We start from the raw sequence: 17,867 nt of genomic DNA on the forward strand, positions 1-17,867 counted from the left end.
AATCCTGTCTCCCCCCAACCCTGGACCCCCATCAGTACGCCCATCGTAAGAACAGGAGAACAGAAGATGCAGTCTCCACAGCACTGCACTCTGTCCTCTCACACCTGGACAATAAAGACACATACGCCCGAATGCTGTTCATAGACTTCAGTTCAGCATTTAACACTGTCATCCCCTCCAAGCTGATAACCAAACTCAGGGACCTGGGCATCAGCAGCTCCATCTGCAACTGGTTATTGGACTTTCTGACCAATAGACCACAACATGTGCGGCTAGATCATCACTGCTCCCCTACCCTCACTGTAAACACCGGAGTACCACAGGGCTCTGTGATGAGCCCATTCCTCTACTCCCTTTTCACCCACGACTGCAGAGCTCTACATGGTTCCAACACCATCATCAAGTTCGCAGATGACACCACGGTGATTGGCCTCATCAAGGATAACGATGAGTCAGCTTACAGGGAGGAGGTGGACCGCTTGGCTACGTGGTGCCACAACAACAACCTGCTGCTCAACACCAATAAAACTAAAGAACTCGTCCTGGACTTCAGGAGGAAGACGGACATCCACCCACCCATCCACATCAACGGAGCAGTGGTGGAGCGTGTGTCCAGCTTCAAATTCCTGGGGATCCACCTCTCACAGGACCTCACCTGGACGACTGCTCCAGTTTGGTGAAGAAGGCTCACCAGCGTCTCTTCTTCCTGAGGACTCTGAAGAAACACCACCTCTCTTCAGACATCCTGGTGAACTTCTATCGCTGCACCATCGAGCGCATCCTTACCAGCTGTGTTACGGTCTGGTATGGGAACTGCTCTGCCTCAGACCGGAAGGCATTGCAGAAGGTGGTGAAGACCGCCCAGCGAATAGCTGGAGCTTCTCTTCCTGCCATTGAGGACATATACAGGAGGCGCTGTCACAGGAGGGCCAAGAAGGTCTCTAAAGACTCCTGTCACCCAGCGCATGGACTGTTCACCCTCACGCCCTCTGGGAGGCGCTACAGGAGCCTCCGGACAAAAACCAGCAGGTTCAGAAACAGCTTCTTCCCCACTGCTGTCTCCCTGCTGAACTCTGACCCCTCTCACTTTACCTCCCTTCAGGCACAATAACCCCGTCTGGACTGACTGATTGTACATTCACGCTATTTGCACTGACTACATCTGTTACAATAATTGCACTATTTACATCTGTTATTTGCACTATTTACATCTGTTATTTGCACTATTTACATCTGTTATTTGCACTACCCACATCCGGTTACTTGCACTGCTTTCCATACTTTGCACATCAGCACCATAGTTACAGCCTGTATATATATTTATCTTGGTTGGAAAGACTTTTATATATCCTTTACATATCTGTGAACTCTGTAAATACAAACATATAGATTGATATCATAAACATATATCATTGTGTGTATATATTGTGTATACCCATCACAGTTTTATTCGCTACTTAAGCACTTCTGGTTGGATGCTAACTGCATTTCGTTGCCTTGTACTTGTGACATGTGTAATGACAATAAAGTTGAATCTAATCTAATCTAATCTAATCTAATCTAATCTAATCTAATCTAATCTAATATTGATCAAAAGGCCGCAAAAACGAAATTACTTTTAAAATTGTTGGCAGTCAAGTGAGATGGTGAGTCCTTGAGGGACATGTGAGAGGAATAAGACCAGTACTCCAGTAATAAAAAGAAGTCACACATTTCATTGATTCAATGGATAGTTTTTCTGTTCATCACATTACTGAGTTAGACCCGAATACATTTTTCATTTAGATTTTAGTAATTTAGCAGATGTTTTCTGCCAAAAAATACAAATCAGATATATAGGTAGAATGAATTTTCTTGCATGTGGTAATTTTCAGAATTAAAGCGTAAATTGGCAAATCCCAACTCTGAATTAATCCAACTGCCTTTTATATTGAAAGTAATTGCCGGATTCGGTATGTAAATTATTTATACTTGACATTGTGTGTTTTGAGTCGAGAGAAAAAATCATGACTCATTACATATAGTCAGTCACTTCCTTAAGCTTCAGGAAGAGTGAAGGTAAAAACTCCAGTTTTTGATAATTATTGCGTCGAACATCTGTTAGGAGTCAATGACAGGATAAGCAGTCGTTATGTTTGAGGGTTGCCAAAAGGCGACTTCTCTCCAATTCTGGTGACGTTTCAAACCCTCATAAGAACTTTTACTGTCATAAGCGACTAATATGAATATAATATTGAGGGCTATGTTTTTTTTATCATTTGAAAAACTAAAATTCAATCAAAAGCATTTGAAACAGAAACATCAGGTTTTGACGTTGAACTACCACGTTACAATTTTTGGAATTTTCATTCTGTTTTTCAAAATTTAATTTATATTAGTGCCGCTTCTAGATTACCACTTTCAGATCCCCTTTTCCTGGTTTATTTATTATTGTTTTTTGGCAGTTTCATAGTTCGAGGTCGTATATCTTCAGGGGGCGTGGCATAATGAGATTGTTGTTCACAACCTCCTCATGTGACTGTGGAGGCAGCGTCAATGTGCGTGCGTCATGAGAAATGGCTTACGTTCCCTGAAGGCAACCCGATTAAGGTTCAGTGTCTTGCTGTCAGTCATCATCTTTCTTTGAAAGTTTCTACACTGTTCCACTAAAATAAGATTCTATAAAGTTATCCTGTTATTCTTTATCCCCCCTCCTCCTGTGCCGAACTCGAAAAAAATGTTTTTTTCCCTAACTTTTTGTCTCTGTCGTGACATTTCCCCCCCTCACCATTAAAGAAAAGTTGCAAATGACACTATAAAAATTGGATGTTAACATTCCTTATTGAGGAGTTGGTCACAGCGTCACGACCAATATTCTGAGTTTAAAAGCCAATAAAAACTCTGTAGAACGTACCAGACCTGAGTGCAAATTTTGTACCATCTCAACAGGTTCCTGTAATCCTTGAAAATATAGATAATAGATAAAGTGTTTCAACTATTAACTTTTAACATCTGATTGAGATAGTGCTGGTAACCTTAACAGGTTGTGTTCCCCTTATAATAATCTCTGTACTGTGCCACACAATACTTTCCTGTGTTCCTAGAATAAACAAAGGAATGCCTGCTGTGGTCGTTGTGCACGGTGGAGCCGGGTCAGTCCCAGACAAATTTGCCAAGGCTGTCGTGGATGGTGTGAAGATGGCTGCACTGGATGGCTTTTCAGTACTGGAAAGAGGAGGGAGTGCCCTGGATGCTGTGGAGGCAGCGGTGAGGAATCTGGAGGATAATGTTACGTTTAATGCAGGTAAAGCATTCAATTAAAAAACACACCTGACTCTAGAGGAGCTCACTGGCTCCACCTGCTGGTACTGATTCCAACACGCATGGAAAAAAACAGCAGCCCTTGTCTAAAGTCAGGTTGCTGAATAACTGAGATTATCCTCATAATCCAGTGCTAATCCCAGGTTAAATCTGCCATCCGAGCTAATTTACAACTGTAAGAAATTCACTGCTGTACATACATAACATAACTGGACCCATGTTTCCATTTACAGTCCAGAATATTTTATATCTGTATAATAACAAAGATGACTGGAAAAAATAAGAACTATTACCCAAAATAACCTATATTAGAGTTCACAAAAGTCATGGAAAGTCAGACATGGAAATACATTTCTAAAAACCTCAATGATTCCGATTTTCTCATTGTTTAATAGAATTTCATCTACAAACTGCGTCAGCTGTGACCCAAAATGTAATAGGCTTCATTTTTGACATTGAATTTAAGGCCACGGAGCCGTACTGAACGCTGATGGAGATGTGGAACTGGATGCTATCATCATGGATGGACGCACGCTTGGCAGCGGTGCTGTGTCGTCGGTGAAGAACATCCCCAATCCAGTCTCTCTGGCACGGGCGGGTGATGGAAAAGGTGACGCCTCGTCAACAGAGCGATATTTCCTGTTGGTCAAAACAGGCATTTGATGCCCCTGAATATTCCAGACGCCCCATTTGCTGTTGACCAGCAGAGGCGCCAACCTGTTTGCTGAGAGCATCGGCATGGCCACCGTCCCCACTGACACGTTGGTGACGGCAAACGAGAGGGAAAAGTGGGAGGAACACAGGAGCTACGTGGCAGGAGTGACGGAGGATTTCAACTCAAAGTGGTAGGAACTGCGCGGAATTCAGTTTGGACTGAAGCAGATGCAGAGAGACAGGTCTTGATGGTGATCAGAAATCCTCAGAATTGTGTTGTGCATTTTTCTGGCTCCCCCCTGCAGTGCCCATGATACGGTAGGAGCGGTTGCTGTTGACTCTGCTGGTAACGTTGCCTGTGCGACCTCCACCGGAGGGATCAGAAATAAAATGGTCGGCAGAGTTGGAGACGCTGCCATTATTGGTGCGGTGGCTTGATTTCACCATCAGTAACAGCTGCGCCGGCAGATGTTTTCCCCTAATTCGCGTTGTCATTATTTCTGCGTGTCTCCTGTGCAAACCAGGCTGTGGAGGATATGCAGACAACAGCAGTGGTGCTGTGTCTTGCACTGGTCATGGAGAGTCAATTCTCAAAGTCACCCTGGCCAGACTTATTCTGTCACACATGGAACAAGGTAGCGGGGACACGCTCCATGGTTGTATTCTGTTTTTAACCAATAAACAGTTTCATTTGCATGCATTCTTTTTTCCCGTACCTTCCCAGGGAAATCCGCGGCGGAGTCTTCACAGCTGGCTCTGCAGTACATGGGCAAGCGTGTGCGCGGCGCAGGAGGAGTCATCGTGGTGTCTCCATCAGGACAGTGGGCAGCTGAATTTACTACAGTGAGAATGTCCTGGGCTGCAGTGGCGAAAGATAACCTGTGGTATGGATTAGAGCCAGGTGAACGGTTTGAGGAAGCATTGCCTCACTGACCATTTATGAGTGGTTTTAATCATGTCAAATAAAGGATTCAGGACTGAATTCCAATTAAATTCAAACAATAAATGTTCATGTATGCACTCAAAAAGCTCTTTTTTTCCTTTCTCTACTAGCTCTATATCACATGTTTCACCATTATTATGGCCTTCGGGTTGTTTTGATAAAATCTTCAAACAAAAAAAAGTAGGGATGTAATGACTAATGACTTTAAGTGCTAATAATTGCTTAATTTGGAATCAAACCTACTAGACGCTTAGAACCTGTGATGTTTAATCAATCACATCCTTTTAAATATCTATTCATACACTAGTTTTGGGAGGGTTGTTGTCATTAAAATCAGTATGTCTACTTTGTCATATTAGCCAGAGCTAACCTGAAGCGGGGTATTAAGAAAGCCAAACACAACTACAAGCTGAAGGTAGAAGGGCACTTCTCCAACTCCAACATCCGATCTATGTGGCAGGGCATTCAGGTCATCAGCAACTACAAGCCCACCAATGCCTCTCCCCCCTCAACTGACATCTCCTTCCTCAATGAGCTAAACAACTTCTATGCTCGGTTTGAGAAGGACAATCAAGAACAAGCGAGCAAGGTAGAGCTGACTGCTGGCCACCAACCCTTAACTTTCTCCACTACTGATGTCAGAGCGGGACTGAGCAGGATCAATCCACGCAAAGCTGTGGGCCCCGATGGCATCCCTGGACGCGTGCTCAGAACTTGTGCTGCGGAGTTAGCAGGGGTCCTGACGGACTTATTCAATCTATCCCTGGCTCATGCAGTTGTGCCGACCTGCTTCAAATCCACCTCCATCGTGCCAGTACCAAAACATCCCACCCCGGCTTGTCTCAATGACTATCATCCAGTAGCACTCACTCCCATCATAACAAAGTGCTTAGAGCAGCTGGTCTTGGCACAACTCAAATCCTGTCTCCCCCCCAACCCTGGACCCCCATCAGTACGCCCATCGTAAGAACAGGAGAACAGAAGATGCAGTCTCCACAGCACTGCACTCTGTCCTCTCACACCTGGACAATAAAGACACATACGCCCGAATGCTGTTCATAGACTTCAGTTCAGCATTTAACACTGTCATCCCCTCCAAGCTGATAACCAAACTCAGGGACCTGGGCATCAGCAGCTCCATCTGCAACTGGTTATTGGACTTTCTGACCAATAGACCACAACATGTGCGGCTAGATCATCACTGCTCCCCTACCCTCACTGTAAACACCGGAGTACCACAAGGCTGTGTGATGAGCCCATTCCTCTACTCCCTTTTCACCCACGACTGCAGAGCTCTACATGGTTCCAACACCATCATCAAGTTCGCAGATGACACCACGGTGATTGGCCTCATCAAGGATAACGATGAGTCAGTTTACAGGGAGGAGGTGGACCGCTTGGCTACGTGGTGCCACAACAACAACCTGCTGCTCAACACCAATAAAACTAAAGAACTCGTCCTGGACTTCAGCAGGAAGACGGACATCCACCCACCCATCCACATCAACGGAGCAGTGGTGGAGCGTGTGTCCAGCTTCAAATTCCTGGGGATCCACCTCTCACAGGACCTCACCTGGACGACTGCTCCAGTTTGGTGAAGAAGGCTCACCAGCGTCTCTTCTTCCTGAGGACTCTGAAGAAACACCACCTCTCTTCAGACATCCTGGTGAACTTCTATCGCTGCACCATCGAGCGCATCCTTACCAGCTGTGTTACGGTCTGGTATGGGAACTGCTCTGCCTCAGACCGGAAGGCATTGCAGAAGGTGGTGAAGACCGCCCAGCGAATAGCTGGAGCTTCTCTTCCTGCCATTGAGGACATATACAGGAGGCGCTGTCACAGGAGGGCCAAGAAGGTCTCTAAAGACTCCTGTCACCCAGCGCATGGACTGTTCACCCTCATGCCCTCTGGGAGGCGCTACAGGAGCCTCCGGACAAAAACCAGCAGGTTCAGAAACAGCTTCTTCCCCACTGCTGTCTCCCTGCTGAACTCTGACCCCTCTCACTTTACCTCCCTTCAGGCACAATAACCCCGTCTGGACTGACTGATTGTACATTCACGCTATTTGCACTGACTACATCTGTTACAATAATTGCACTATTTACATCTGTTATTTGCACTATTTACATCTGTTATTTGCACTATTTACATCTGTTATTTGCACTACCCACATCCGGTTACTTGCACTGCTTTCCATACTTTGCACATCAGCACCATGAACTCTGTAAATACAAACATATAGATTGATATCATAAACATATATCATTGTGTGTATATATTGTATATACCCATCACAGTTTTATTCGCTACTTAAGCACTTCTGGTTGGATGCTAACTGCATTTCGTTGCCTTGTACTTGTGACATGTGTAATGACAATAAAGTTGAATCTAATCTAATCTAATCTAATCTAATCTAATCTAATCTAATCTAATATTGATCAAAAGGCCGCAAAAACGAAATTACTTTTAAAATTGTTGGCAGTCAAGTGAGATGGTGAGTCCTTGAGGGACATGTGAGAGGAATAAGACCAGTACTCCAGCAATAAAAAGAAGTCACACATTTCATTGATTCAATGGATAGTTTTTCTGTTCATCACATTACTGAGTTAGACCCGAATACATTTTTCATTTAGATTTTAGTAATTTAGCAGATGTTTTCTGCCAAAAAATACAAATCAGATATATAGGTAGAATGAATTTTCTTGCATGTGGTAATTTTCAGAATTAAAGCGTAAATTGGCAAATCCCAACTCTGAATTAATCCAACTGCCTTTTATATTGAAAGTAATTGCCGGATTCGGTATGTAAATTATTTATACTTGACATTGTGTGTTTTGAGTCGAGAGAAAAAATCATGACTCATTACATATAGTCAGTCACTTCCTTAAGCTTCAGGAAGAGTGAAGGTAAAAACTCCAGTTTTTGATAATTATTGCGTCGAACATCTGTTAGGAGTCAATGACAGGATAAGCAGTCGTTATGTTTGAGGGTTGCCAAAAGGCGACTTCTCTCCAATTCTGGTGACGTTTTCAAACCCTCATAAGAACTTTTACTGTCATAAGCGACTAATATGAATATAATATTGAGGGCTATGTTTTTTTTATCATTTGAAAAACTAAAATTCAATCAAAAGCATTTGAAACAGAAACATCAGGTTTTGACGTTGAACTACCAGATGTTACAATTTTTGGAATTTTCATTCTGTTTTTCAAAATTTAATTTATATTAGTGCCGCTTCTTAGATTACCACTTTCAGATCCCCTTTTCCTGGTTTATTTATTATTGTTTTTTGGCAGTTTCAAAGTTCGAGGTCGTATATCTTCAGGGGGCGTGGCATAATGAGTGACAGCAACGGAGGCTGGGACAACCCCTTAATCATGATGCCTTCAGGGAACATCGGCCTTATACCAAGTTAAACTGCTATATTGATGCGACTGGCTGCAAAACAAAGACAAAACCAACCCCACTAGTTAGGTCAGAGATATTTAAACCGATTGTTGTTCACAACCTCCTCATGTGACTGTGGAGGCAGTGTCAATGTGCGTGCGTCATGAGAAATGGCTTACGTTCCCTGAAGGCCACCTGATTAAGGTTCAGTGTCTTGCTGTCAGTCATCATCTTTCTTTGAAAGTTTCTACACTGTTCCACTGAAGTAAGCTTCTACAAAGTTATCCTGTTATCCTTTATCCCCCCTCCTCCTGTGCCGAACTCGAAAAAAATGTTTTTTTCCCTAACTTTTTGTCTCTTTTGTGACATCCCCCCCCCCCTTAAAAAAAGTTGCAAATGACACTATAAAAATTGGATGTTAACATTCCTTATTGAGGAGTTGGTCACAGCGTCACGACCAATATTCTGAGTTTAAAAGCCAATAAAAACTCAGACCTGAGTGCAAATTTTGTACCATCTCAACAGATTCCTGTAATCCTTGAAAATATAGATAATAGATAAAGTGTTTCAACTATTAACTTTTAACATCTGATTGAGATAGTGCTGGTAACCTTAACAGGTTGTGTTCCCCTTATAATAATCTCTGTACTGTGCCACACAATACTTTCCTGTGTTCCTAGAATAAACAAAGGAATGCCTGCTGTGGTCGTTGTGCACGGTGGAGCCGGGTCAGTCCCAGACAAATTTGCCAAGGCTGTCGTGGATGGTGTGAAGATGGCTGCACTGGATGGCTTTTCAGTACTGGAAAGAGGAGGGAGTGCCCTGGATGCTGTGGAGGCAGCGGTGAGGAATCTGGAGGATAATGTTACGTTTAATGCAGGTAAAGCATTCAATTAAAAAACACACCTGACTCTAGAGGAGCTCACTGGCTCCACCTGCTGGTACTGATTCCAACACGCATGGAAAAAAACAGCAGCCCTTGTCTAAAGTCAGGTTGCTGAATAACTGAGATTATCCTCATAATCCAGTGCTAATCCCAGGTTAAATCTGCCATCTGAGCTAATTTACAACTGTAAGAAATTCACTGCTGTACATACATAACATAACTGGACCCATGTTTCCATTTACAGTCCAGAATATTTTATATCTGTATAATAACAAAGATGACTGGAAAAAATAAGAACTATTACCCAAAATAACCTATATTAGAGTTCACAAAAGTCATGGAAAGTCAGACATGGAAATACATTTCTAAAAACCTCAATGATTCCGATTTTCTCATTGTTTAATAGAATTTCATCTACAAACTGCGTCAGCTGTGACCCAAAATGTAATAGGCTTCATTTTTGACATTGAATTTAAGGCCACGGAGCCGTACTGAACGCTGATGGAGATGTGGAACTGGATGCTATCATCATGGATGGACGCACGCTTGGCAGCGGTGCTGTGTCGTCGGTGAAGAACATCCCCAATCCAGTCTCTCTGGCACGGGCGGTGATGGAAAAGGTGACGCCTCGTCAACAGAGCGATATTTCCTGTTGGTCAAAACAGGCATTTGATGCCCCTGAATATTCCAGACGCCCCATTTGCTGTTGACCAGCAGAGGCGCCAACCTGTTTGCTGAGAGCATCGGCATGGCCACCGTCCCCACTGACACGTTGGTGACGGCAAACGAGAGGGAAAAGTGGGAGGAACACAGGAGCTACGTGGCAGGAGTGACGGAGGATTTCAACTCAAAGTGGTAGGAACTGCGCGGAATTCAGTTTGGACTGAAGCAGATGCAGAGAGACAGGTCTTGATGGTGATCAGAAATCCTCAGAATTGTGTTGTGCATTTTTCTGGCTCCCCCCTGCAGTGCCCATGATACGGTAGGAGCGGTTGCTGTTGACTCTGCTGGTAACGTTGCCTGTGCAACCTCCACCGGAGGGATCAGAAATAAAATGGTCGGCAGAGTTGGAGACGCTGCCATTATTGGTGCGGTGGCTTGATTTCACCATCAGTAACAGCTGCGCCGGCAGATGTTTTCCCCTAATTCGCGTTGTCATTATTTCTGCGTGTCTCCTGTGCAAACCAGGCTGTGGAGGATATGCAGACAACAGCAGTGGTGCTGTGTCTTGCACTGGTCATGGAGAGTCAATTCTCAAAGTCACCCTGGCCAGACTTATTCTGTCACACATGGAACAAGGTAGCGGGGACACGCTCCATGGTTGTATTCTGTTTTTAACCAATAAACAGTTTCATTTGCATGCATTCTTTTTTCCCGTACCTTCCCAGGGAAATCCGCGGCGGAGTCTTCACAGCTGGCTCTGCAGTACATGGGCAAGCGTGTGCGCGGCGCAGGAGGAGTCATCGTGGTGTCTCCATCAGGACAGTGGGCAGCTGAATTTACTACAGTGAGAATGTCCTGGGCTGCAGTGGCGAAAGATAACCTGTGGTATGGATTAGAGCCAGGTGAACGGTTTGAGGAAGCATTGCCTCACTGACCATTTATGAGTGGTTTTAATCATGTCAAATAAAGGATTCAGGACTGAATTCCAATTAAATTCAAACAATAAATGTTCATGTATGCACTCAAAAAGCTCTTTTTTTCCTTTCTCTACTAGCTCTATATCACATGTTTCACCATTATTATGGCCTTCGGGTTGTTTTGATAAAATCTTCAAACAAAAAAAAAGTAGGGATGTAATGACTAATGACTTTAAGTGCTAATAATTGCTTAATTTGGAATCAAACCTACTAGACGCTTAGAACCTGTGATGTTTAATCAATCACATCCTTTTAAATATATATTCATACACTAGTTTTGGGAGGGTTGTTGTCATTAAAATCAGTATGTCTACTTTGTCATATTAGCCAGAGCTAACCTGAAGCGGGGTATTAAGAAAGCCAAACACAACTACAAGCTGAAGGTAGAAGGGCACTTCTCCAACTCCAACATCCGATCTATGTGGCAGGGCATTCAGGTCATCAGCAACTACAAGCCCACCAATGCCTCTCCCCCCTCAACTGACATCTCCTTCCTCAATGAGCTAAACAACTTCTATGCTCGGTTTGAGAAGGACAATCAAGAACAAGCGAGCAAGGTAGAGCTGACTGCTGGCCACCAACCCTTAACTTTCTCCACTACTGATGTCAGAGCGGGACTGAGCAGGATCAATCCACGCAAAGCTGTGGGCCCCGATGGCATCCCTGGACGCGTGCTCAGAACTTGTGCTGCGGAGTTAGCAGGGGTCCTGACGGACTTATTCAATCTATCCCTGGCTCATGCAGTTGTGCCGACCTGCTTCAAATCCACCTCCATCGTGCCAGTACCAAAACATTCCACCCCGGCTTGTCTCAATGACTATCGTCCAGTAGCACTCACTCCCATCATAACAAAGTGCTTAGAGCAGCTGGTCTTGGCACAACTCAAATCCTGTCTCCCCCCAACCCTGGACCCCCATCAGTACGCCCATCGTAAGAACAGGAGAACAGAAGATGCAGTCTCCACAGCACTGCACTCTGTCCTCTCACACCTGGACAATAAAGACACATACGCCCGAATGCTGTTCATAGACTTCAGTTCAGCATTTAACACTGTCATCCCCTCCAAGCTGATAACCAAACTCAGGGACCTGGGCATCAGCAGCTCCATCTGCAACTGGTTATTGGACTTTCTGACCAATAGACCACAACATGTGCGGCTAGATCATCACTGCTCCCCTACCCTCACTGTAAACACCGGAGTACCACAGGGCTCTGTGATGAGCCCATTCCTCTACTCCCTTTTCACCCACGACTGCAGAGCTCTACATGGTTCCAACACCATCATCAAGTTCGCAGATGACACCACGGTGATTGGCCTCATCAAGGATAACGATGAGTCAGCTTACAGGGAGGAGGTGGACCGCTTGGCTACGTGGTGCCACAACAACAACCTGCTGCTCAACACCAATAAAACTAAAGAACTCGTCCTGGACTTCAGGAGGAAGACGGACATCCACCCACCCATCCACATCAACGGAGCAGTGGTGGAGCGTGTGTCCAGCTTCAAATTCCTGGGGATCCGCCTCTCACAGGACCTCACCTGGACGACTGCTCCAGTTTGGTGAAGAAGGCTCACCAGCGTCTCTTCTTCCTGAGGACTCTGAAGAAACACCACCTCTCTTCAGACATCCTGGTGAACTTCTATCGCTGCACCATCGAGCGCATCCTTACCAGCTGTGTTACGGTCTGGTATGGGAACTGCTCTGCCTCAGACCGGAAGGCATTGCAGAAGGTGGTGAAGACCGCCCAGCGAATAGCTGGAGCTTCTCTTCCTGCCATTGAGGACATATACAGGAGGCGCTGTCACAGGAGGGCCAAGAAGGTCTCTAAAGACTCCTGTCACCCAGCGCATGGACTGTTCACCCTCACGCCCTCTGGGAGGCGCTACAGGAGCCTCCGGACAAAAACCAGCAGGTTCAGAAACAGCTTCTTCCCCACTGCTGTCTCCCTGCTGAACTCTGACCCCTCTCACTTTACCTCCCTTCAGGCACAATAACCCCGTCTGGACTGACTGATTGTACATTCACGCTATTTGCACTGACTACATCTGTTACAATAATTGCACTATTTACATCTGTTATTTGCACTATTTACATCTGTTATTTGCACTATTTACATCTGTTATTTGCACTACCCACATCCGGTTACTTGCACTGCTTTCCATACTTTGCACATCAGCACCATAGTTACAGCCTGTATATATATTTATCTTGGTTGGAAAGACTTTTATATATCCTTTACATATCTGTGAACTCTGTAAATACAAACATATAGATTGATATCATAAACATATATCATTGTGTGTATATATTGTATATACCCATCACAGTTTTATTCGCTACTTAAGCACTTCTGGTTGGATGCTAACTGCATTTCGTTGCCTTGTACTTGTGACATGTGTAATGACAATAAAGTTGAATCTAATCTAATCTAATCTAATCTAATCTAATCTAATCTAATCTAATCTAATATTGATCAAAAGGCCGCAAAAACGAAATTACTTTTAAAATTGTTGGCAGTCAAGTGAGATGGTGAGTCCTTGAGGGACATGTGAGAGGAATAAGACCAGTACTCCAGCAATAAAAAGAAGTCACACATTTCATTGATTCAATGGATAATTTTTCTGTTCATCACATTACTGAGTTAGACCCGAATACATTTTTCATTTAGATTTTAGTAATTTAGCAGATGTTTTCTGCCAAAAAATACAAATCAGATATATAGGTAGAATGAATTTTCTTGCATGTGGTAATTTTCAGAATTAAAGCGTAAATTGGCAAATCCCAACTCTGAATTAATCCAACTGCCTTTTCTATTGAAAGTAATTGCCGGATTCGGTATGTAAATTATTTATACTTGACATTGTGTGTTTTGAGTCGAGAGAAAAAATCATGACTCATTACATATAGTCAGTCACTTCCTTAAGCTTCAGGAAGAGTGAAGGTAAAAACTCGACCAATATTCTGAGTTTAAAAGCCAATAAAAACTCAGACCTGAGTGCAAATTTTGTACCATCTCAACAGATTCCTGTAATCCTTGAAAATATAGATAATAGATAAAGTGTTTCAACTATTAACTTTTAACATCTGATTGAGATAGTGCTGGTAACCTTAACAGGTTGTGTTCCCCTTATAATAATCTCTGTACTGTGCCACACAATACTTTCCTGTGTTCCTAGAATAAACAAAGGAATGCCTGCTGTGGTCGTTGTGCACGGTGGAGCCGGGTCAGTCCCAGACAAACTTGCCAAGGCTGTCGTGGATGGTGTGAAGATGGCTGCACTGGATGGCTTTTCAGTACTGGAAAGAGGAGGGAGTGCCCTGGATGCTGTGGAGGCAGCGGTGAGGAATCTGGAGGATAATGTTACGTTTAATGCAGGTAAAGCATTCAATTAAAAAACACACCTGACTCTAGATGAGCTCACTGGCTCCACCTGCTGGTACTGATTCCAACACGCATGGAAAAAAACAGCAGCCCTTGTCTAAAGTCAGGTTGCTGAATAACTGAGATTATCCTCATAATCCAGTGCTAATCCCAGGTTAAATCTGCCATCCGAGCTAATTTACAACTGTAAGAAATTCACTGCTGTACATACATAACATAACTGGACCCATGTTTCCATTTACAGTCCAGAATATTTTATATCTGTATAATAACAAAGATGACTGGAAAAAATAAGAACTATTACCCAAAATAACCTATATTAGAGTTCACAAAAGTCATGGAAAGTCAGACATGGAAATACATTTCTAAAAACCTCAATGATTCCGATTTTCTCATTGTTTAATAGAATTTCATCTACAAGCTGCGTCAGCTGTGACCCAAAATGTAATAGGCTTCATTTTTGACCTTGAATTTAAGGCCACGGAGCCGTACTGAACGCTGATGGAGATGTGGAACTGGATGCTATCATCATGGATGGACGCACGCTTGGCAGCGGTGCTGTGTCGTCGGTGAAGAACATCCCCAATCCAGTCTCTCTGGCACGGGCGGTGATGGAAAAGGTGACGCCTCGTCAACAGAGCCATATTTCCTGTTGGTCAAAACAGGCATTTGATGCCCCTGAATATTCCAGACACCCCATTTGCTGTTGACCAGCAGAGGCGCCAACCTGTTTGCTGAGAGCATCGGCATGGCCACCGTCCCCACTGACACGTTGGTGACGGCAAACGAGAGGGAAAAGTGGGAGGAACACAGGAGCTACGTGGCAGGAGTGACGGAGGATTTCAACTCAAAGTGGTAGGAACTGCGCGGAATTCAGTTTGGACTGAAGCAGATGCAGAGAGACAGGTCTTGATGGTGAACAGAAATCCTCAGAATTGTGTTGTGCATTTTTCTGGCTCCCCCCTGCAGTGCCCATGATACGGTAGGAGCGGTTGCTGTTGACTCTGCCGGCAACGTTGCCTGTGCGACCTCCACCGGAGGGATCAGAAATAAAATGGTCGGCAGAGTTGGAGACGCTGCCATTATTGGTGCGGTGGCTTGATTTCACCATCAGTAACAGCTGCGCCGGCAGATGTTTTCCCCTAATTCGCGTTGTCATTATTTCTGCGTGTCTCCTGTGCAAACCAGGCTGTGGAGGATATGCAGACAACAGCAGTGGTGCTGTGTCTTGCACTGGTCATGGAGAGTCAATTCTCAAAGTCACCCTGGCCAGACTTATTCTGTCACACATGGAACAAGGTAGCGGGGACACGCTCCATGGTTGTATTCTGTTTTTAACCAATAAACAGTTTCATTTGCATGCATTCTTTTTTCCCGTACCTTCCCAGGGAAATCCGCGGCGGAGTCTTCACAGCTGGCTCTGCAGTACATGGGCAAGCGTGTGCGCGGCGCAGGAGGAGTCATCGTGGTGTCTCCATCAGGACAGTGGGCAGCTGAATTTACTACAGTGAGAATGTCCTGGGCTGCAGTGGCGAAAGATAACCTGTGGTATGGATTAGAGCCAGGTGAACGGTTTGAGGAAGCATTGCCTCACTGACCATTTATGAGTGGTTTTAATCATGTCAAATAAAGGATTCAGGACTGAATTCCAATTAAATTCAAACAATAAATGTTCATGTATGCACTCAAAAAGCTCTTTTTTCCTTTCTCTACTAGCTCTATATCACATGTTTCACCATTATTATGGCCTTCGGGTTGTTTTGATAAAATCTTCAAACAAAAAAAAGTAGGGATGTAATGACTAATGACTTTAAGTGCTAATAATTGCTTAATTTGGAATCAAACCTACTAGACGCTTAGAACCTGTGATGTTTAATCAATCACATCCTTTTAAATATATATTCATACACTAGTTTTGGGAGGGTTGTTGTCATTAAAATCAGTATGTCTACTTTGTCATATTAGCCAGAGCTAACCTGAAGCGGGGTATTAAGAAAGCCAAACACAACTACAAGCTGAAGGTAGAAGGGCACTTCTCCAACTCCAACATCCGATCTATGTGGCAGGGCATTCAGGTCATCAGCAACTACAAGCCCACCAATGCCTCTCCCCCCTCAACTGACATCTCCTTCCTCAATGAGCTAAACAACTTCTATGCTCGGTTTGAGAAGGACAATCAAGAACAAGCGAGCAAGGTAGAGCTGACTGCTGGCCACCAACCCTTAACTTTCTCCACTACTGATGTCAGAGCGGGACTGAGCAGGATCAATCCACGCAAAGCTGTGGGCCCCGATGGCATCCCTGGACGCGTGCTCAGAACTTGTGCTGCGGAGTTAGCAGGGGTCCTGACGGACTTATTCAATCTATCCCTGGCTCATGCAGTTGTGCCGACCTGCTTCAAATCCACCTCCATCGTGCCAGTACCAAAACATTCCACCCCGGCTTGTCTCAATGACTATCGTCCAGTAGCACTCACTCCCATCATAACAAAGTGCTTAGAGCAGCTGGTCTTGGCACAACTCAAATCCTGTCTCCCCCCAACCCTGGACCCCCCATCAGTACGCCCATCGTAAGAACAGGAGAACAGAAGATGCAGTCTCCACAGCACTGCACTCTGTCCTCTCACACCTGGACAATAAAGACACATACGCCCGAATGCTGTTCATAGACTTCAGTTCAGCATTTAACACTGTCATCCCCTCCAAGCTGATAACCAAACTCAGGGACCTGGGCATCAGCAGCTCCATCTGCAACTGGTTATTGGACTTTCTGACCAATAGACCACAACATGTGCGGCTAGATCATCACTGCTCCCCTACCCTCACTGTAAACACCGGAGTACCACAGGGCTCTGTGATGAGCCCATTCCTCTACTCCCTTTTCACCCACGACTGCAGAGCTCTACATGGTTCCAACACCATCATCAAGTTCGCAGATGACACCACGGTGATTGGCCTCATCAAGGATAACGATGAGTCAGCTTACAGGGAGGAGGTGGACCGCTTGGCTACGTGGTGCCACAACAACAACCTGCTGCTCAACACCAATAAAACTAAAGAACTCGTCCTGGACTTCAGGAGGAATACGGACATCCACCCACCCATCCACATCAACGGAGCAGTGGTGGAGCGTGTGTCCAGCTTCAAATTCCTGGGGATCCGCCTCTCACAGGACCTCACCTGGACGACTGCTCCAGTTTGGTGAAGAAGGCTCACCAGCGTCTCTTCTTCCTGAGGACTCTGAAGAAACACCACCTCTCTTCAGACATCCTGGTGAACTTCTATCGCTGCACCATCGAGCGCATCCTTACCAGCTGTGTTACGGTCTGGTATGGGAACTGCTCTGCCTCAGACCGGAAGGCATTGCAGAAGGTGGTGAAGACCGCCCAGCGAATAGCTGGAGCTTCTCTTCCTGCCATTGAGGACATATACAGGAGGCGCTGTCACAGGAGGGCCAAGAAGGTCTCTAAAGACTCCTGTCACCCAGCGCATGGACTGTTCACCCTCACGCCCTCTGGGAGGCGCTACAGGAGCCTCCGGACAAAAACCAGCAGGTTCAGAAACAGCTTCTTCCCCACTGCTGTCTCCCTGCTGAACTCTGACCCCTCTCACTTTACCTCCCTTCAGGCACAATAACCCCGTCTGGACTGACTGATTGTACATTCACGCTATTT

General features: G+C 44.9%; 2 protein-coding genes and 1 pseudogene across 3 annotated transcripts; all 3 read left to right on the forward strand.

Annotated features, from left to right (window-relative positions):
* The first annotated feature begins 2,471 nt into the window (after nt 1–2,471).
* Nucleotides 2,472–4,982, forward strand: LOC115249512 (isoaspartyl peptidase/L-asparaginase-like; annotated as a pseudogene). The gene is made up of 7 exons (XR_003888196.1): nt 2,472–2,589; nt 3,084–3,283; nt 3,767–3,910; nt 3,982–4,145; nt 4,260–4,378; nt 4,479–4,589; nt 4,679–4,982. The product of XR_003888196.1 is annotated as an isoaspartyl peptidase/L-asparaginase-like (transcript).
* A 2,709-nt stretch (nt 4,983–7,691) lies between these two features.
* LOC115249514 (isoaspartyl peptidase/L-asparaginase-like) lies at nt 7,692–10,862 on the forward strand. Its single transcript, XM_029834969.1, has 7 exons — nt 7,692–7,803; nt 8,965–9,164; nt 9,648–9,790; nt 9,862–10,025; nt 10,140–10,258; nt 10,359–10,469; nt 10,559–10,862. The coding sequence occupies exons 2-7, from the start codon at nt 8,978–8,980 to the stop codon at nt 10,765–10,767; spliced, it is 933 nt and encodes a 310-aa protein (XP_029690829.1). The 5' UTR covers nt 7,692–7,803; nt 8,965–8,977; the 3' UTR covers nt 10,768–10,862.
* Nucleotides 10,863–13,653: 2,791 nt separating this feature from the next.
* On the forward strand, nt 13,654–15,886 carry LOC115249513 (isoaspartyl peptidase/L-asparaginase-like). Its single transcript, XM_029834967.1, has 7 exons — nt 13,654–13,753; nt 13,989–14,188; nt 14,672–14,814; nt 14,886–15,049; nt 15,164–15,282; nt 15,383–15,493; nt 15,583–15,886. The coding sequence occupies exons 2-7, from the start codon at nt 14,002–14,004 to the stop codon at nt 15,789–15,791; spliced, it is 933 nt and encodes a 310-aa protein (XP_029690827.1). The 5' UTR covers nt 13,654–13,753; nt 13,989–14,001; the 3' UTR covers nt 15,792–15,886.
* The last annotated feature ends 1,981 nt before the right edge of the window (nt 15,887–17,867 follow it).

The sequence above is a fragment of the Takifugu rubripes genome, chromosome 4, assembly GCF_901000725.2.
Source record: "Takifugu rubripes chromosome 4, fTakRub1.2, whole genome shotgun sequence".
NCBI lineage: Eukaryota > Metazoa > Chordata > Actinopteri > Tetraodontiformes > Tetraodontidae > Takifugu > Takifugu rubripes.

Excerpts from the sequence above, each read along its gene's own strand:
- LOC115249514 (XM_029834969.1), top strand. The coding sequence starts at position 8,978 with ATGCCTGCTGTGGTCGTTGTGCACGGTGGAGCCGGGTCAGTCCCAGAC. Across the intron at positions 9,791-9,861 it reads CACGGGCGGTGATGGAAAAG|ACGCCCCATTTGCTGTTGAC; the intron begins GTGACGCCTCGT and ends TGAATATTCCAG. Across the intron at positions 10,470-10,558 it reads TCTGTCACACATGGAACAAG|GGAAATCCGCGGCGGAGTCT; the intron begins GTAGCGGGGACA and ends GTACCTTCCCAG.
- LOC115249513 (XM_029834967.1), top strand. The coding sequence starts at position 14,002 with ATGCCTGCTGTGGTCGTTGTGCACGGTGGAGCCGGGTCAGTCCCAGAC. Across the intron at positions 15,283-15,382 it reads TGGAGACGCTGCCATTATTG|GCTGTGGAGGATATGCAGAC; the intron begins GTGCGGTGGCTT and ends TGTGCAAACCAG. Across the intron at positions 15,494-15,582 it reads TCTGTCACACATGGAACAAG|GGAAATCCGCGGCGGAGTCT; the intron begins GTAGCGGGGACA and ends GTACCTTCCCAG.